This window comes from Triturus cristatus, chromosome 2_2 (genome assembly GCF_964204655.1).
Source record: "Triturus cristatus chromosome 2_2, aTriCri1.1, whole genome shotgun sequence".
Lineage (NCBI taxonomy): Eukaryota > Metazoa > Chordata > Amphibia > Caudata > Salamandridae > Triturus > Triturus cristatus.
This window is the reverse complement of record NC_140582.1, coordinates 1,214,429,471-1,214,450,608: the sequence shown is the minus strand read 5'-3', so window position 1 is coordinate 1,214,450,608 and position 21,138 is coordinate 1,214,429,471. Positions and strand designations below refer to the sequence as shown.

General features: G+C 42.6%; 1 protein-coding gene across 1 annotated transcript in view; it reads left to right on the top strand.

The window, feature by feature from the left end:
- LOC146863414 (RING finger protein 145-like) overlaps positions 1-19,296 on the top strand; it is a 65,516-nt gene extending 46,220 nt beyond the window's left edge. The window contains exons 6-10 of the mRNA XM_085642846.1: positions 4,312-4,452; positions 6,104-6,286; positions 6,863-7,010; positions 7,354-7,710; positions 12,584-19,296. Of these exons, the coding sequence (XP_085498972.1) occupies positions 4,312-4,452; positions 6,104-6,286; positions 6,863-7,010; positions 7,354-7,710; positions 12,584-13,402 (1,648 nt within the window). The 3' untranslated portion in view covers positions 13,403-19,296. The remainder of the gene's footprint in view (positions 1-4,311; positions 4,453-6,103; positions 6,287-6,862; positions 7,011-7,353; positions 7,711-12,583) is intronic.
- Positions 19,297-21,138: the final 1,842 nt, after the last annotated feature.

The window sequence follows — 21,138 nt, the reverse complement described above, 5'->3', positions numbered from 1 at the left end:
TTGTTTTTTGCTGCTAATGCAGGCCCTCTTTTTGTCGGTGCAAAGTAGAACTGCTTCAGTTGAGGCTGCCAGTTCATACTAGATTAATTTTGCTGTACTTGTGCTGCCCCTGAAGCATGTTAAAGATTCCAACTTAATTTTAGCTTCCAATTCTGAATTCCTTCACCTTTAGAGTGTTTTAAAACTTTCATTTTTCAATTTTTCTTGTGTATTTGTGTGTGTGTGTCTTTGTGTATATGCTCGAGGCATGCGAGCTATAGATCACATGCATTGCATAGCCTGCCATCTAGTGTTGTGTTTGGATGTTTGCACTTTGTTCTTGTTCGTAGAAGTCTTTTCCAGTCATGAGGTAGGTGACTCCTCCTTCCGTGATAGAGCGCATGGGCATCAGCTCCATTGCTAGATTGTTTGCTGCGCTCCAGTTCGGCACAGTTTCTCTGGTTCCCTTAGACACGCAATCCACTACCCTCAACGGAATTTTTTTCTCGATCGCGTTTCCCATTCTCCGCGTATCTTTTCGACTCAAAGATCTTTGATCGGAGAACTCATGGAGGGCCGTTAGGCATACCCACATCGGGCTCACTAGCAGTCGGTGGAACAGACTCCATTCAAGCTCTTTCCCGGGTGTCGCGTCAAGTTTCCGCGCACCGACCTGCAACCTCTGTTTATCCCGGAACACGACGAGAGAGACTGCGATGCGTGCCGATCCCGTTGATCAAAGAAGATGCTCCTTGATCATCGGGCTCGACGTAACGAGATGCATTACCAAAGCGACTACGTACCGGACATCTTCTGCGAAGATTCCGACCGAGAAGAAACACAAGCTCAAGGAGCCAAGAAAGAAGAACACATCTCCCAGGCCGACTCTGACATGGAAGAAGAGGAGCAATTTACACCGGGTCAGCATACTGTGAGTACAGAAGTCCCCTTACCCCAAAAACACAAGACCAAAAAGGCTTCAGTCCTTGCTCTGCCTTTCGGACCAAGGTCAGCACCAAGGAAGTTTTGAGCGCATCACCCCCCCCCCCCCCCCCCCGCTTTGCTGAAGTACAAAGTCAGCCCCATACCAGCACCGAAATCAAAGCATTTCGCGGTCCACGTTCCATCTTTTTCGAAGACTAAATCTTCAGTACCGAAGAGTTCAGAGCCGAAACGTTCGACGAGCAAAGACAAAAAGACTCCACCAAAAGAGCTTCGGTCCGATGTTCCACCTTTGGATCCAAAACAGAAAGAACTGGTTATAAACTCAGACACTGGTCATATCCATGCCAAATTGCCTGAAAAAAGGAACATAGCCCAACATGAAGAGTACTACATTCCCATGAAGAGTAGAAATGTGGGTACTAACCCTTCACCACCATATATTCCACCTCCGTCACCCACTAATCCTCAATTACTCATCACACCCACTAATTCACCACCACCACCTCTATCACCTGACTAACAAGATGGGGATAGGCCACAGGATGTTGACCCATGGGAGGATTGTGACACTGACCCAGACACGGATAAAGACCCTGACCCTGACGACAATATAGGGAACATTGAGCTTCTTAACAGGGCTGCTCATTATCACGGGGTGGAACTGCATAAGGAGGCTTTAGAGGAGGACTTCTTGTTTGATACCCTAAATTCCCCTAAAAAAGCTGCCAATGCTGAAAGGGATGCTTAAACATGCAGATGAGGTTTTCAAAGATCCTGTAAGAGCAAGAATCATACCATCCCTACTAGGTACATGTTCAGTTACTTGTGGGCTGCACCGGTCGGAAATGTTTGTTTCACATTTTGATGTTGAATCATTCTGGATTTCGGAGCACAGTCACAGCCGTTACTTCTTATTTTGGTCATTTTGGGAATTCACTGGTATTTATTTCCCTTTCTTTCCCTCCCTCTCTCTCCTCTTTTCCCTCAATCTCATCTATACATGGGTGTTCTTGAGAGCTTCTCATTAACTTGTCTGGTTGTTCCGAGCAAGCTCTGTTATTTATTATGCATTGAGATATCTCTTTTAAATCTTGTTTTTTCCTCCTTGGAGTTGGCCCTGTGAAATTACACTTTTTAACTATCTTTTAGTTTGGTGTTAATTAAGAGAAGATGAAACATATGTATTTGTACACAACTATGTGACTTAAAGTGTGAGATACAATGTTCCTTAAGAGCCTTGAAAAAGCCGTCTACACTACGAAACACTTGTCGACTGTCTTCAACAACACTTCAGACTTCCTGTCAACACAAGACCATTTGTGTTCTTGCTTTTTTTTGTACTCACATGGTTGCACATTCTATATTATTGCATGGTGCGATGTTCATTAAAACAAACTGACAACAAGGTCATCTGACTGACTAGTGGTTGTGCTCTGTAATCAATGTTGCATATTAAATAAAAATAATAATGCCTCCTATGCATGAAGATATGTCTCACTGTGTTCATTACGTAGTTGTTCACACTTCACATATCAAATGTGTCAATGTACATTTCCTTATTATGGGATGTATATCAGATTCATAACCTTAATACTACAACTCTCAACATAGTGAATGGTCCCCAAATAAGTGAAACATTTAAAATATTGCCCTGTTAATTGCCTGCTGGGATATAGCTTGGTCTCCAGAACCCTCCCTGTGCTATAAAGAGGTGATTTGAGGTTCTAAGGGATTTGTTTCATATCAAACAGATGACTTTAGATTTAAGGAAGAGGAGAGTAGAAACAACAGTCCTGGTTCTAGGAAAGTTCATTGGTAGACGATGGACGTCTGAATGGATGAGGAGAATGAGGGAAGTGGAGCAAAGTAACCATGGTGGTAAACCCATGAAGCACGAATAGCAATTCTCCTTAAAAGCATGTCAGAGAAATGATGTAATTCTGGTGCTGAACACCGCCAGACAGATACAAACCAGACTATCGCTAAACCATACTCCTGCTCTTTCATTGGAACCAAAACCACGAAGATCAGAGGCCAGAAAAGAGTTGCAGGACAACCAGTGGGAGGGCTAGCGGATGCGGTCTTCAAGTCTTCTGGAGGTTGCGAAGTGTAAATGTGCATAACGCTGTAGGACTGCCTATGGTACTTTACTGGGTATTCAAGGATCTTTAAAACTGGGAAGTACGTGCACAACACCCGGGGCACCTGGGATAGGATAGAGGTGCATGTTGGTCAGATGCTTTCAGTGGGAAAGTCATGGAATCCCTTGGAAATTATTGAAACGTTACATTTATGTGAGTAGGTGAAAGGGACGAGGCTGCAGGAGAGGGTACTCCCCATAAAATGTCCTGTGTTGAGGAGTTTTGTGGATTACTAGGGTGTTTATAAAGGCGTACTGGGGATGTCCGAGGAAAACTCACTCTGCTATTCAACAATATTTTCCAGAGAAAGGCGCGCAGTGACTGTCCCTGTTCTCAGCCTCAAGTATACAAGGTGCTGCCTCTGCAGGAATCCAGTGATTAACCCACGTGGGAGCTAAATAAAGCTTTTTACACAACTACTTTTAGGGGTTATTCAGAATGTACACTGAACGAGTCTTTCGTCTAATTCTTTAGGCAAAGAATTTTGCTTCACATAATGAGACCATCAAAATCCTGAAAACAAAAGTTGAAGGAACATTGTGTCTGATTGTGATGTAGGGATACTGAACAAAAATCTGAGAAGAACATGTTAAGTTTCCGGAAATGGGGACTAACTGGCTAAACCTGGTAAAATCGGGTTCTTTTTCTCTGGTTCTTCTGCCCACACCTCCCCTCCGATCCCTTGGACAAATCTCCTGACATTATCGGCCTGCTCAAGAGCAGGCAGAAGAGTTTCCCCTGAGGAGCAGGGACATAGAATTTGAGTTGGTGAGGACAAGTTAAGGCTGGTCTTCTCTCTAGTGCTTGTTGGCCAGGGGCCAGGCTGTACTTCTGCCACTTCCCCGATACCTCCTGCGGATCAGCATCCTGTTAAACTGGACCTCGTGTCTTAACCTGGGATCATTAGCTCTGGAGATGCTGGCCGTCGTGTAATTTCTCAGGGCAGTAGCCCTCAAGAGTTAGTGCTCTAGTGGGACACAGCCACTTGTAATGAGGGCCCTATTGTAAGAGAACTATGGCTGAAATACAAAGCCTTTTAAGTCATAATTTTCATAAATACTACGGCTGAGGAATCACACTGCCTCATCTAGCCCTTCGTTATACCTGATGATGGAATAAAGCTGAGCACTTTTTGCGGGGATTGTATAGCGATGTCTGGATGTCTGTGTGCTGTGCATTTGCTGACCTGTGTTCTGTTATGGTTCATTGAGATTTACTGCCATTTATTCTCTTTTTCTTTTGCCAGTGTTGCAGAGTGCTGCGCGACACCCTACTCCCTCATTGGACTGACCTTTACTGTTTCCTACCTCGCTCTGGGCCTGCTCAATCTCTGCAAGTTCTACCTGGTGGGTTTTAGTGCCTTCCAGAATGGCAATGTGATGCACAGGTGAGTCTGTGCTCATCACACCTCCTTCACTCCTCGTCCCACAGTAATTGTAGTGGTAAGCGGTATTGTTCTTTCACCATTCACTCCCATTGGAAACCCGTTCTTCCAGAAGTGCTCGCATATTGCTTTCGGTAGTTGCTTTTGTACAACAGCTTTCAAGCGGTGTTGTTTTGCAGTCTGTTATGGCATTGGAGTGTGGGTTCCTTGTCTCTTGGTGCTTTTGGTGTTGCTGATACAGGAGGGTGAGTCTCAGATATTCAGACTTGAATTGCCGAGTTGGCTTAGCTGCCATTGGCCATGAACCCAGTCCATGGCCACCCCAAGGACTGGAAAGAGACGCACACAGTGGCAACAGCATAGAAACAATCAGACACTGCCAGTGCCCCCGAGAGTTGTTCCATGCTGATGTTTCTCTGAACCATGTTTAACAGGCCTGGACAGCTTCTAGTTTTTGGGCGTGGTCCTTTTAGTAGTAGTACTATACATACACGTGTGTGCGCATACATGCTGTGCTTGTCAGCTCCAAAGTTCACATTTCTCTATTGAGCACTGAGTGTAATGTGTTTGTAATTAACTGATTAGTTAGACATCACTACTTTATGCTGATTAGGTTCAGTGCAAACAATTGAATTTGTTTCTGGATGAATGTCATGAGGCGTAATATTTTGAAGTGTAATGAAAGGAGACTGGTAGTCGTATGTTTGGGTGGGTATCTAGAAGTATATGACATAATCTTCTCTGGGGTTTGTGGGACTTCTTTCTTTATACTGTGTGATTAGTTTAGTTTGTCTAAGGTACGGATGTGCTGTGTGCCTAGGAACTAAAGGGCTGTGGCGTCTGTGTATGGGAAAGGTGTCCCTGTTCTTTATCAGTAAATGATGGAGAGACGGGCATTCTTTTCTGTTGGTGAAACCCTGCAGTGTTTAGGTAAAATGAGTGCTTGATGATGCGTGGCTCTGTTTGGTCATTCTCTGAGGGCAGGTGGATGTGTGTGCACCCTGTACGCACACATGTACTGTCATGGTTTAACCTGTGAATCGGTATTGGGTGGGTGTTACTAATAGATAATGGTCTAATGCTGTGGTCCTTAACCCTTTGACTCCTGTGGGCTCCCGCTTCATCATTTCTGCATCCAGAGGACCCCCACTGAATCCTTGCTGAAATTAGGAATTTGGAGACCCCCACTGAGTCATTACTGGGTGCCAGGGACAGATATTAAAAAAAAAAAAAAACACACGCAATTTAAATAGGCGGGTGGATCTTTTCTAAATTCAATTGAGGCCTCTCATCATCCGTACTATATTCTGTTTCATTCTCTACGCTCACGAATCAATCTAAGGAAAACTGCCTCCATACGAGTGACAAAGATATGGATGTATTTGTAGTCAGTGTTCATAATGAGTGACTGTGGGGCCGTTAGGGAGAATTTTGCGGAGTGCTGGAATGCGTGGTCTTTGTGTGCGTTGTAAATGTCTTTTGCATGCGTGTGAAGGCATCGTGCGATGTGGTGGTTTGCGTGGTGAATGCATGCGATGTACCGGTGTGTGCGCGATGTTATGGATGCGATGTAGTGGTGTGCGTTGTTTGTTTGTGTTGGATCGTCATACATCCTTCTTTCACAACCCATAATGTAGGATCTTTCCCTCTACAGGGGAGTCACAGAAGGGGTGACCCTGCTGCTTCTGGCCCTCCAGACTGGACTGCTCGATCTTCAGGTTCTCCAGCGAACCTTCCTCCTTAGCATCATCCTGTTCATCGTCGTGACGTCAACCTTGCAGTCCATGATTGAAATCGCAGACCCCATCGTGCTGTCACTAGGCGCATCTCGCAACAGGTAAAAAGTAAACCTAGGCTTAAAATGAGGGCAGTGATGAGGGAGGAGGACATCACCCACTTAATGCAGGAAGATGTAGTAATGCCTTCAGGCGAGGGTACGACCTCACGAGGGAACAGATGCAAGGATGTGTAGGTGTAAAACCAGGAGGAAGACCTGAATGGGTGATCTGGTAATCTTTTATCACTGGTCTTACACAGAATGAGTAAAACTCTCTCCAGAGTGCTTCTAAGAGCATCCCTTAGTCTATCCAGCCGTGAAATCAGCCTCTACACTAGATGAACAGTCTATCAAGTTACAAGTGGGGACAGTAAGTGCAGTACAGCTCAGAGGGGAGAAGAATATACTGCACCTTTTTGCATTTTCAGGGTTTAGTCCCTCTAAGAATGTGCAGTAGTATTGAATGTAGATTTGATGCCTACATCTTCTGTAGGATGGCCCAGTTATGCTTGGAAGAAAGGGTTCACGTAGGTAGTGTCAACATTGTATGTGCTTGTCTTTTTACAGCCCCTGTCTACAATTTAAAAGATCTACAAGAGAAATGATCTACTGTACCGCCTTTTTGTTTTTCCCCAGGAGTCCTTGGAAGCATATCCGTGGCGTTAGTATGTGTCTCTTCCTGTTGATCTTTCCCTCGTTTATGGCATACAAAATATCCCGCTTCTTCCACATGGATTTCTGGTTGCTTATTCTGGTCTCCAGCTGCATGCTTACCTCCCTACAGGTGAGGCTATTGTCGGTCCCTTCACTTTGGTAGATGGTTACCACTATCTGGATGCTTATTTCCGCTGATTCATTCTATTATCTCAATGTTTGTTTTTGATTCTAACTTTTGCCTCCAGCTTGGAGTAACACGCTTCTCGTCTGTTCTTTGAAGATGAGCATTTTTCTTTTTTATGGACTTTTCTTTGAAGGTTTCAAGTGTGCAGGAGACTTATTGGAACTGAACTTTCTGAATCCTGGTCCTCTGAGTTTGACCTCTGAGAATCTCTTATCTTTGGTGTCAGCCAGATCGCTGTATTTTCAATAGTCAAGATCTCATTAATGTTTGACAACTTTTCCTGCAGGTGATGGGGACCATCTTTATCTACACCCTATTCATGATCGAGCTGTTCCAGGACAAGCCCTTGGAGAAGATGGACGAGATAATTTACTACGTCAACGCTGTGAGCAGGGTGCTGGAGTTCCTGGTGGCTGTCTGTGTGGTTGGATATGGCACATGGGAGTCAATTTTTGGTGAATGGAGCTGGATGGGCGCCTCTGTCATTATCATACACTCCTACTTGAATGTCTGGCTGCGGGCCCAGTCAGGCTGGAAAAGTTTTCTGCTGCGGAGGGAAGCTGCCAAAAAGATCAACTCTCTTCCTAATGCCACCAAAGAGCAGCTGTTGGCTCACAACGACGTGTGCGCAATCTGCTTTCAGGTAACCACAGCATCTTGTAAAGCAGCTCCTCTTGACCCCAATAGGCCCTCAATCAGTATTTGTAAAGCGCGGATTGTCACCTGGGAGGGTATCCAGGTACTGGGCTGCTGGGCTCAGTCGAAAAGCCAGGTCTTGAGTCTCTTCCTGAAGTCCTCTAGCAAGGGTGATGCTAGTAGGTGGAGGGGAGGCCGTTCCAGGACTTAGCGGCGAGGTAGAAGAAGGAACGGCCTCCGCTGTGGCTGTGTAGTTTATTTTATAGAATGAATTTATAACTTCTAAGCTGTATTTGTTTTTAATTGCTTTTAACTTATATTTTGTGTTGCAGGTAGTGGTACAGTTTTCCCTCAGTTGGTCCTTAGTTACATTTGTTGCTCCTCATACTTTCTCAGTGGCCTGCTCTGATTTTGATCAAGGGTAGATATTTGACGCAAGCAAGAATTGTAGGGAGAGCAACGCCGATTCTCTTACAGCTCCTCATATTAACCATCTGGCATTTGTGTCATCAAAACTTTTTTCTTCTACTGATCCTGTCCAATTCATGAATATATAATTTGATGTAAACATTATTTCAGTCCCACTCCTGGTTCCCCCAGTGGTCGGTAAATAGAACATTCCTGCAGTCCCCTTCGATATCCCGGCTCTGTCTGAACTGGCTTGCATTAACCTCTGCGTGGGGGTAATTTCAGAATTGTGCTGTTTCGAGTCCAGCTGCCTTAAACCTGTCAATTCAAACCTCACTTGTTGGTACCATTAATCGGTATCCCAACTTTAGTAAATGGCTAGCAAATCCTTGTCCATGTGAATTGAAAGAGAGGATTATTGTGTTGTGTACCTTTAGAGAAATATATCCTTAGGCTAAGAAACTGGAAGTGGGATTAACCACTTTTCTCCTATAATATATATATTATGGTTTTCTCTTATTTGAATTATCTGGGGAAATATTGTCTGTCTTTTCCTGCCTGACCTTGGCATAGTTTTGTTTATCTCAATCTGTCTCTCCAGCCCAAAGGATGCAGTTCTTCATTGCTATGGCACATTTATTTATTTGTTTGTCACGCAGGTCGTAGACCTTTTTTTTACTCTGTTTTTCCAATGCCTGGTGTGGAAAATCTTCCCACATGAATATAAAAGTCTCTGAAACGTGAAGCTTCATGGTGCCTTCTCATGTGAACCATGATGGTTGACATGGTTATCAGGAAATTAGATGCTTTACAGGAGTTAAATTTCACAGCGAGAGGCACCCATTTGAACTACAAGAGCTGTGATATGTAGCACCAGGAAGAAATGTGGAAAGGAGGCTGGTGCATCTCAGTAGTGAATCACAGGCAGTTAAAGATCATGAGGACAATCTTATTTTGAGAGCCACCACAGTCAACCCCACCGTACCTGTGCTAGATGATCCTCCGACAGAATCTGATCTAAATGTGTTATAAACCACCCCTTTCTAGTTCCTGGGACCTCTTCTAAGACCAAAGTCATCTCAACATCATAATTGGAAATTTGGGGTTCTTAAGTAAATATTCATCCACTCCCTTGCTCAAGCCTACTTCTTACGGCATTCAGTCAAATAAAGCCAACTCTTCTTCCTGTCGGGAAGTGGGTCTGTGGATGATTGCAGTAGTGTTTTACAATTTAGAAATGGTTTCTTCCCGTCATTGTTGGGCTTCAGGATGCCGGTGATGTAATCATTTTATTTGTCTGAGATCATCTTGCTTTTGTGAGGATTGTGGGTGTTGCAGAGGGATGCAAGGTTCTCTCAGGGAATTTGATTTTCTGTAATATCTTTTTGAACTTGTGTATCACTCTTTTGTTGGAGTTTGTCTTGATTGTACCAAGGTGGTGAAAGTTGGTCTCTGTTGCTTTTTCTATTTAAACTGAGAGGATCTTTCCGATCAATGGCTCATTAGTTATCGTGAATGGGAGGATGATGTCTGCTTCCTAAGTAGGTGTGGAGAGGGGGAAATGTTTGAGACAGTCCACAGCTAGTTTTTAAAATTAGTTTGCTGTAATTATGGATGGTTTAGGTTGACTTTTATAAGGTGGGCCAAGACCCGTGGGTTGTGTTTATGATGGTAATGGAAACCAACATACACTGGGTTAACCAGATGGTCAGACCAATGTAGGGGGATTGTGTTGCCACAGAGCAAGGAAGGGCAAACATGACCAGGTCAGGATTATCGCGTAGTGATTGGACTCGGTGATATGTGAAGATAGACTAAATTGATGTGATGCCAGTCACTGCACGTCCTCTGTGGTTCAGTCACTGAGATAGGTGTTGTTGGAGTGAGAGGTGGTGAATTTGGAGAGGATATTTGAGAACCTAGGGATGAATTCCTTGATGTGGATAGTTTATGAATGGCGGATAAAATGTAATGTAGAAGATAATTAGTGGGAGGTTAATCTGTTAGCCAGTTGGGGGATGAGGCGGATGGAGGTAGCAACACATTCAGTGATTGGAAAGGAGGATGCTTTCTGATGTAAAAGCTACCTCAAATGAAGATGTTGATGGAGGTAGAACTGTAGTCCTATAGTCACTGTGCTGATGGCAAAGAACTGAAATAGCCATAAATAAAGCTGATCTGGATGTGTGTTTGATGGTGGCCAGTTAATCCTTCTTCACACATGTAGCAACACCAGTCACCTCGGGATCTTCTTGCTAGGCTAGTTGCATATCTGTTTGTCTGACAGTCATATGCTATTTGAGATCCTCACCAGTGATTTGGAGATGGCCTTACCTGTTTAAGTCTCACCGTTGTGTCGAAACCAGAACTCTTGGTGTACACGGAATGGAAAATCTTGCCATAAATTGTGGTGGAGTTCAAGATCAAACTTGGTATGTTAAACTAACAATGCTGGGATTTCTACTACAAACCACAACCTTTCAATCCGTAAAGGGGGGGCGGAGGGGTGATCCTGAACAGTAGCATTGTGGGTAGAATTATTTTGTGTCTAACACAAAGTTGCACCTGTATCTTCTGAGAATGTTGTTGACGCTTCCTGAAGGCAAGAACTTCATGTTTCGGCGCTCACCTCGTTCACACAAGTTCTTCAAGGCCACTGTTCAGACGTTCACTTTCTCTGTTCAATAGAAAAATACCTGTCATCTTATTTGAGTTTGGGATTTTGGAAGCTAGTTAAATCTTAAGAATTCTAGAATTGTCTAATGCTGTGGTCCTTACCCTTTTTGTGGGCTCCCACTTAATAATTTCTGGAACCAGAGGACCCCCACTGAATCATTGTTGGAATCTGGAGATTCCCTCTGAGCCATTACTGGAAGCCGTGGACAAATGTTGAAAGAAAAAGAAGTACATTTTAATAGGAAGGTTGGAACTTTTCTAAAATCAGTTGAGGCCGCTCATCAGCCTTACTATATTTAGTTTGATACACTGCTCCCACAAATCAATCTGAAGATACTCATTTCATTTTTGCCCTCCAAATTCCTTCACATTTACAGAACGTTCTAAAATTTTCAGTTGTACATTTTTGTTTCTTTATTTATATCAACTTTATGAATCTTTTAATATTTAATTTTCTAAGCAGTTGCTGTCCTCGTTAGTAGGCTTTGCGAACCACAGGTTTAGAATCACTGGTCTAATGCACCTGTACTCCATAATCCCAGATTTTCTGGGCCAGTTTAGAGCCCACATTCTACAATGTCTTTGGTTCTTAAATGTATTTGGAAATCTCAATCGAAGATTTGGCGACCAGGGTCTTGACAAACTCTGTACTGGGTGTCACTTAAGGGCTTATGCTGAGGCCTTATTATAGGTTAGGGAAACTTCTATGGTTTGTTTTTTCTCAGATGAGAACGAGTGCTCTCTCTGATTTTGGGCAGTATGATTGAGTCAAGAAAGTGTTTCTGCTTTTGTCTTTCATTTCTCTTATTCTGACATAAGTTCTGTATAATATTGGCTTCTTTTTTGTGCAGGTGACTGCGCATTCTTAATTGTGTGATCTTTCGTTACAGTAGTCTCATTTTTAGTTTATGGTTTAAGTAACTGTTTTTCTACAGTAGTTCTGCAATTCGATTTTTAAGTAGCATCTGTTCATTCTGAAAGAAGTGTTTCAAGTTTCTGTTTCGGGTCCTAGTGTTCTCTGGCAGTTTCTTGTGTTTAGCGTCATGCTGTAGTAATTTTACTTGCACTTCGTTTGGAGCTGGTCATTTTCCTAGTTGGTTCCTGGTTTGATAATTTTGCTTAACTGCTGCACATGTCTGCCACATTTTCTCCCAGGGCGGTCTTTCTGTCTTATTAGTTTAAAAATAAAGTGTATTGTGGTTTTAACGTTTGAAGATGGGGGGGGGGGGGAGGGGTGTCCTTCAAGAGGAAGCTGCTCATCTGTTGGTGTACGGTGTGTGTTATCGGAAGGAGTTGTGAGTGATTGAATGAGACCTTTATAGTGTGCCCCACTGCAGATTGCTGCCTATTGTTCAGTTCTGAGATGCTTTTTACCCCTTCACTCATTTTCAAGCTTGAAGACCATCAGCCTTGTCTTTTGATTGACGATGGCATAGATTCTACCTCTGATCCCCAGCTATCTGTAAGATGGTAGACCTAGTTTGTTGTGGAACATATATTGCATCATTGGTTTATTGTGTGACTTTTTAACTTTTCTAACTCCCATTGTCTCCTCTAAAACTGCCAGCACTGATGACTGTCTAAATGTGTGATTTTGTTTTAAAGGGCAAACTTAGTTCCTTTTTATATTCTATTTTGTCTCCCATCTGAGGAGTTTTGGTAAACCTGCTCTGAGGCAGAGCTTCATCCTCTCCGCACAGCCAGCATTTAAAAGTACTTTTCTGTTGTCACTTTCTGAACCGTGAAATCAAGGTCTGCCCGTGTTTTTTGACTATTTTTTTGCTTTTCTCTTGCAGGAAATGAGTGTTGCAGTGATCACTACCTGTGGACACTTTTTCCATGCCGGCTGTCTCCGCAAGTGGCTGTATGTTCAAGATACCTGTCCCATGTGTCATCAGCAGGTAAATCCGCCGTCCCCAGAGAGAGGCCATGGAGAGTCCAATGGAGACGATGAAAGAGATGAGCAAGCAGCAGCGCTGGAGGCCAGTGGGGCTGAACCTGCAGGTGGGAAGGCGGGCGCTTCACCCCAAGACACAGAGGGACCACCTCCTGCAGCTGAAAATGTAGAGCTTCCTCCAGAATCTAGTAAGGAGTTGGGCATCCTGGAGTGGAACGATGCTACAGCCGCTGCTTTGCAGGAAAGAAATCCCTGTAATCGTGGAAATACAGGCGTGTGTGATGAAGGTTGCAGACAGTGTACCCATACCGCTGTACAGCGAACATCGGTTGTGTTTACTGGTTTGGTTAAAATCTCAGAAGACTTTTTAAGTAAGGAAACTGTGGATCTTGAGTGTGATTTATCTGCTGCTGGAGACAGCGGTATTTACATGCATGATACGGGTATGCATCAAAAACGCAAGACTGAATTGCCTTCCAAAGATAGAACTCAACCAGGAAACGTGGAAACAGATACTTGGGTTCTGAGTGCCTTAAGACAGACTGATTGTTCTCAAGATGCACTGGGCCCGGTAAGATTCCACGAAGAACATTGTGGCAATGGTGAATCAGTTCCAGATGCAAGAGAGACATGGGTGCATGTGAGTAGCCTAAAAGGAGTGACAAATGACGATATTCTGCAGAACCCCGCACAGCACACAGACGACGACCCTTCGTAGCACTTACAACTTTCTTTCATGTCCCCATATTGTCCTCTTGTCTTTTTCTTACGACGAACAGGTGAATTAAAAATTATGAGCTGGACGTAGGCTAAGTTGTGTTCCCTCTAAGCAGACTACCTCTGGGTATGAGGACAGGAGGCACAGAGAAGGTACGGCCCAGCATGCTGGAGGAGCCTTCTGTTGGTGAGGGCAAGGAAAGGGAGGGAACTCTATTGCCAAGTGTTTCTTATGCGAGTGACAGCCAGGCGTGCACTGTCATTCTGTGGTTGGTAAAAAGAGGAAATCAAATGATGGGAAAAGGTGAATCCTGTTGTAGAGGTGAAACTCCCATCGGCTTTTGCATTCTTCCCTATACAGATTGCTGCCCTCTTTATTTTTTTTACTGAAGAAAGTGCTGAAAGTTCTGAAGAATGCTTTCAATTCCATGAACCTCCTGCCAGTGACCTCCAAAATGAAACCCAAAGCACATTTTTATATTTCTACATCAGACAAAATAGAACATAGTTGTTGCTAGTTTTTGCACTAGGAACGTCTACCAAAAAGGATATTGCCAATTATGGGTGTGGAGCCAAAAGACTTGAGTGTGTCTTAATATGTACTTCTCTCTGTTCTCTTGCTTAAATTATAGTATTCAACAGAGGAGCCTGTCAAGTGCTGAATAATTATTGCCGCTACAGGTATCCGACCTCTGTCTGAGTGTGGATGAGTTAACGGATGTATCGTACTCAACGGCACTCTTGTTCGATCAGTGTGGTAGGTCGTCGTGCTTTGTATGGAAAAGATGCATGTGCAGTGACTCTCGGGCAGATGCTTATTTTATATATACATGCCGATGCTGCTGTTAGTAATTTTCTGTTGCAGAACATGAGTGTGCACTGCCTGAATTGACTCAAGTTGGCCAATTGTGGTAGAAGCATCCTTTTGCCCTCTAACGTGGTTTACTGTCTTATATGGACTTCCCTCCCACCCAAAGTACTAGAATCATATTTTTGGCTCTGTTTATTACTTGTTTGGGTCCGAATCAAGTTATCATTTCAAAACTAATCGCGCCCTCAGCAGGATAGGGACCGTCTGTATCCTTTAATATGACCACTCTTGTGTCATTAATTGCAGTGTTCTCTTCTGTGTCTACTTTTTGGTTGTTTGTAGTTAGTTTTCATGGCTGCATTAGGCTGGTGCTCATACAATTTGAAAATGACCCACAAGTGTTTGTTGCAAGTCTAAGAGCTTGGTGGCTCTCAGCTGTTGTTCTCAGACTACAAGTGCCAATTTTGTCAAAAAAAGAAGAAACATTTTAGGACAGTGTGGTGGTCTGGTCTTATTGCAGACATATTGTGACAGATCATGTTGTTGATTTGCTAATTTCACTTTCCTAATCTACAGGAAAAAAGTAAATTTTCTGTACTTAACTCCCCCACCCCACCACCGCCACATGGCACCCAGTCATCTTGGGAAACGGGTAGGAATACATGTTTAATGTGAAAGTACTTTTAAACTAGAGTACTGGTTAGGGTTTATAAAATCATGTGACAATTGAAGATTTTTGTTAGTTACGATGGGTGAAATGTAGATGTAAAAGGGAACCAGAAAATTATTGTTAATACATGATGATTATTTTGAATTCAGGGCAGGAAAGCAGTTGGAGATATTGATGGGTGTGACGAAGGTTAATGGGAGAATGAGATTAGACTGAGGCTGCGGAGTGTGGAAAAAGAAGAGTATGGGGTTGCGTTGTAGAAGTGGTCCTTTTCATCTGGTAATGGTCTGCCACTTCGGAGGATGACTGAATTTGAAAAATGAGACATTCAAACATAAATTGTGTGAGGAACATCGTCTATTTTTTAGAATTTGGATTTCAGTCTCCGCTTTTCAAGTTTACGAAATGAAGATTTCTAAAATGTTGAATTTAAATCCGACTGCCTTCTTCATCTAGGAGCTAAGTGGGTGGTTGTTTTTTTTTTTTTTAGGTTACTGGAGCTCATACAATATTTTCTTTTTCTCAGGGCTAAGTAAGGTAAAGTATGGGCTTCTGTGGTTTTAGAGCTGTTAGTTTATAAACCAGGTCTCCTTGCTGTCCAGTACATTTTATATGCCCTGCTATGCGTTCTCAGCAAATCACTGTTTGTTGGTGATTTTGAAGCATGGAGGAAAGTCGACAGCTGGCAGGATGGAGCATTTTGTCGAAACTGAGAAAAGTGATGCAAGTAGACAGACGCTACCAAGGCAGTGCGGCACTTGACCAATGGACCATGGTGGAAAAAAACAGTGTATGAACAGAGATTGGGTCTGCCTCTTCCTCAGTTGTCAAATGTTATGGTTAACGTGTGTTCAAATGGAACTCTAAAATCATGAAACCTAACCCAGTAATGGTAGAATTAGCAGGACTGCCATGATTTGCATTGTAATACAAGGAAGACCTATTTCTTTGGTTGCTTTTTGTCTGTGGTTGATTTTTATGATGTTTGACCTGGAACCCCTTTCATTTCCTCTGTCCAACAGGACACAGGTTGTGCTTTTGACACCTTTGGAGGCTGCTGTTGATTTAACATGGTTCACCAATTTGTAAGATCTCAAGGGAGCAATTTCCCCTGAGATTGACGCTAGCTTGCGAAACCACTTGATCTCATTTTGTACCTTGTAACAAAAGAAAGATGCACGTTTTCTTTTTCAGGAAGTGTGGTGTCTGCTCTTTAAAAAAAAGTATTCTAAAGGAGCGTTCGACTACATCAAGTTAGGAAAGGATAATCCTACATTTTAAACACCAAGAGAAGTAGTTTCTGAATCTTTTTAGCAGTAGACATGTCCGTGTAGCAAAGTTGTGCACAAGTGAAACAAAAGAACAAAGTTCTGATCCTCCAATCTCCTTCCTGAAAAAACTGTGATTTTGTACATGGCTTTAAAATTCTCTGTGTTTGTATGTGTTTATCTGATAAGCAGTGTGCTCAGAAACAACAAGTAAGTAATTCTCGCATCTATGTTAATACACCTTGATAAAGGTTTGCCTTCATAAAGGCTTGATGTAAAATCCTTTGTCTGAACGGTTATACCGAGACTGAGGAGAGCAAGAAGTATATACCCTAGTATGAGAAGTCTGGTTCATCTGTGAAATTATGAAGCACTTTTTTCACTGTAAAAGCTGTTTTACTGTACCCTCAGAGACCTTACAGGTCTCAAAGGTTGTTGTCATCAGAAAGTGAATTACCTGCTCTTTAAAGCAGTCTTCAGCAATATAAATGTAATTACAGATACTAAGTTCTAAGTCTCTAAACTTGTCTACCTAAAGATGCAACTCACTCACTTCATCAGCAATGCACAGTGAATGGTGCTGTTGCCGGAGTAATTTCAGATGTTAAAAATTGACCTGTTGTATCTGTGAACTTAATTTCACATGTTCCCGGCCGCTGTCGACTACAAACACCTTCAGCTCCACTTTTATTTCTTACCAATGAATGAATCTATTTTTATTATTCATCAGTTTTATTTAAACTATGTGCACTTTAAGTTAACCATGCAAATATGACAGTACCAGTCCCAAAATGCAGAATGCAATCTGCATTTCAACACCTCAGTTATTAGAATTACTATTTAGAACTTTCAAATTTCTTGAAATCATTTATCATCCAATATCTCTCTGAAATGCTCCTTGATTCCCAATTGTATTTTTTCCAATGTAATTGTGCTCATTACACATTTTGTTTAACCGCTTGGTGTACTGAGAATTCAAAGTATTGGATTGAAGGCGTGACGAATACAAGCTCTGAGCAATCCCAGTCTGCTTCAGGTGACATTTGAAACACTCTGCTTCTGGTACTCCTTTTGATTGAGTACAGTTACCTTTCTTTAGTGCTGCAGCAGGTTTTCAGATTAGATTAGAAGTTATTCTGAGAAAGTAATGTTCAGCGAGAGTGGGCATTGAAATCAAATCCAGGTACAAGTCAAAAAAAATAATATTTGAAAGTATCTTCTGACCTCAATTTGCACTGAATTTGGAAGATGTGAGGACTAGATGAAACCACAGAAAAATCCATGCCCCTACTTAAGATGCTGTGGGATGCCTGGCAGGGGTTGCAACAAGTGCTTGTGTAGCGCGTCAATGTGCAGCGTAGGCTTGGAGCAGGCGGATCCGTTCCTGAACAGTTGCCTAAGGTCACGCAGTGCTGGCGTGTGTCCTGAAGCATTCCAATGGTTGCTCTTTCAATACAGTTTTACCAGCTAATCTAACTAGACCGCTTCAATACTGTTTTGTCATGTCGCAGACGGTTGCTACTTTTTCTCCATACACAGGTGTTTTAAGAGTGGAAACAATGTCATGAAAACACGCCATTAGGTCAGGGCATCCTTCCCCTCCCCTTTTAAAGCTGTCAATCAGTTGAGACACGATGCAAGATTAAGCAGTGTACCTGCCTAAGTATGGCACATTGTAAGATATTTTCAGAATTTGAACATTAGTAAAATAGTTCAAAGGTTTTTCAACTTGATCCATTAATGAGAAAGTAGCAGGTATTTGAACAGAAATAGATCTTTAGTATGTACATGAGGGTTTAAACCTGTCCCGGAACCCGAAACCTGCTGCAGTAATCATTTTAAGAGGTACCGCCTTCTGTTTTGAGTGTTAAAATTAGTGTCTGTTTTCACAGTCCGTGCTTTACTTTTAAAGATGCTGACTTTTGAAGATGTGCAATGGGCTGAGATGTGCATTCTTACAATTGCGTTCAAGAATAATGTATTGCGGCTCACTATTCTGAAAGACACCCGCCCCTCCAACCCTTAAAGTAAGCATCCTTTGAATGCTTTGGCCACAGTATATTTCTGAGACGGATAAGTGAATGGTAGCCAGGATGGGCATCACACTGCAACCTCCACTTTCATAACCGAAACGGCCACTGGGATCTATTAAAGGACATCAGAGGAAAGCTTGCTTGTCTCGTAGTCGGTCAGAAATGTTAAAAACGGGTAAAGCTGCTTTTCTTTATTGGTATGTTTAATATTGAAGATTATGTTTAGAGTAAGCTAGAGTTCCTGCTTCACAGTTACTGTTGTTGATTTATTTTTTCTCATTGGAACACCTCTTATATAGGCAACCTTTGAGAGAAGATGTGTAAAATAATATCCCAGTGATTTTCTTTTTCTTTCCAAAATACAAGATACAACTCAATATTGTTTGAAATTCTTAACATCACTGTGTCTGTCTGCATCCCTCTCTTATCTATACAGCGTACTTAGAACGTGGTGTTTGTGTACCCCTTTTGTCCAAAACAGTCTGGTTTGTTGTATACAGTTATGCTTGCAGCTGATCTGAAATTGTTCTTCAGTTCATATGTCTCAGGCGGTGGGAAGGCAGAGGTCTTATGACCAGCACAAGAACCCCCCCACCATTTATGCAATGAGGATGGACGCCTCCTGCCTTACCCAGTCTATCCCAGTGGCATTATTGTTGAAGGGGTGCCCCAAGTCTACCTGCTACGCAGCTGCTAATCAGTCGGATTATTGTGTAAAAATGTATTTTACTCAAAAAGCTGAAGTGCCTTATTTTCAAAAACTTAAGTGTTCTGAAACTCTATCAATATTCACTGAAACTTCCCTGCTGACTGGCCCTGGATCCAGTCTTTATTATGCCGCCATGGGCACCCTGATGGAATACCTCACTCAAACCTTTGACTCGCTGACTTTAACAATCTCCAGTACAACAAAGTGTAATATGACAAATTCTTGCACAGTATTTGTTAAATAACTGATTTTGTTTACTCAGGTCTTGAATATTTGTGAATTCTAGTTTTGTGGCCTTTGGCTCTTTTATGTGGGTCTATTCAGAACTCGAACCGCTTGTTACAAGGATTGTGTTCCCATGGTCAGAGAAGCCTCCCTTTAACAATAAAATAAGCACAACTGTGTGTTTTTTGCACAGGTCTGGACGTTTCATTTACAAGCTTGCATGTATTAGTCGAACTAAACATTTTAGGTTTGTCTTATGAAATCCAAATCCTATCATCATCTTTTTTTAAAGTATTCACACAGGGGATTTTGGGGAATTGGAAGTGTTATTTTCTTTCGAGTACCATTCAACTAAAACCTGCTCACATGCTATTTATGTTTTGTTTAAAAAAAGTCATCTTCACGCCTCCAGGTTTGGGTCCGTCAACATCATTTACGATAATATTTCTGCTAGTGTGCCTGCTTCGGTACGGATAGGTAACATTAGATGTTTTGTCTTGCCCTGAGCGAGAAAGGTTTACCCTCATATCATATATGTGGCTACCTGTGCTTACGCTTTCTGCATGTTCGTGAAAGTAATGTTAAGGTTTATACGCGCACAGCTAGTCAGTGTCCTGGTGCTAGATCAGGCAGCCTACCCCACATACATGTCTACTGGCAGCATTTATATACATGTTGGTATTTACATACAATACATGTCTACTGGCAGCGTTTACATTTCTTCTATAAGCCACTCTGGTAGGATTTATAACCTGTTCCAGTTGGCACATCCCAGAACCAAGGGACCTAAGACTCACACTAGGGTAGAGCTGGCGGTAACATGTTCTGATCTGTAGTACGGGGGGGGGGGGTGTGTAGGTGTGTGTGTAGGTGTGTGTAGATTTATCTTGTGAGCCTGATCTTTGCTTTTGGCTATTCACCGCCTTCTGCAAGTCCTCTCAGACCCGACCTGCCACGCTCCAAGGAAGGAAGGACACTGTACAAAAAGTATTTGAGAAGTTTCAACACTCTTAACCACTACTGAACAGTCCCTCCACGCAGTGCTGTGGTTTGCTAATCAAAACCGCTGTTGAAGGAAGGTGCTACCAGAAATCTAAATGTAACAAATGCTGACTTCATTGGACTTGACAATGTCTGGCAGTAGAGAGCTGTTGTAAGGTAATCTGGAGCATTACAAGTAAAAAGCATGGGAATGGATATAACCCCACGCGATGCCTCAGGTCTCAAGCGGCCAATCTTCTTACCATTCCTAAATTCAGACTCAAGACTAAAGGAGGCAAATCTCTTGCAGTATTAGGCTCCAGGGCCTGGAACGTCCTCCCTCCCCTTCTCCGTCACATCCCCACAGAAGCAACCTTTAGAAAGGCCCTCAAAACCTGGATTTTTGCTCCCCCTGAATGGGAATGCAAAAATCTAGTCTAACTTCCCCCTCTGCCTGGATCATGAGGAACTTAACCTTGCTCTACAGCGCAAAGATGCTCCTTGGAGTGCAACCTGCGCTTTATAAAAACCTCATTACATTACATTTTGTGGGAAGCAAAGAACTGTAAAATAATATTGGTGTAAGTTAAAAGGTCAAGTGACAGTGAAACTGTCAAGTCAGACCTAAAAATTCATGTAGGTTAATAACTGACCTCTTCCCATCTGTGCTGCTGTCATAGAACACCAACGTAAATTAGCAGATTATCCAAGACACATTTATAGCATTACAATGTAATGTTTGTGCCCCTGAAAGTTCAAACTTGGGCAGCTGGATAAATGAAATAATCATAGCTGTGTTGAGGGCAAGCACTTTTTTTTGAAGAAGCGCACAATTTCTGCCCAATCAAAACATGTACTCCAGGCTCCCAACTGTTGGGGGAAATCAAACCCCTCTCTAGTGATGATCACACTGACAACAGCTGTGCTCTCAAGTCAGACCATAAACGAGCATCTGCAATGCAATAGGTCTCGCATTTACACGACTTTGAGCTATTGGCATTGTAAATGACAAATGACTTTTATTTATGTTTTGGTTTTTA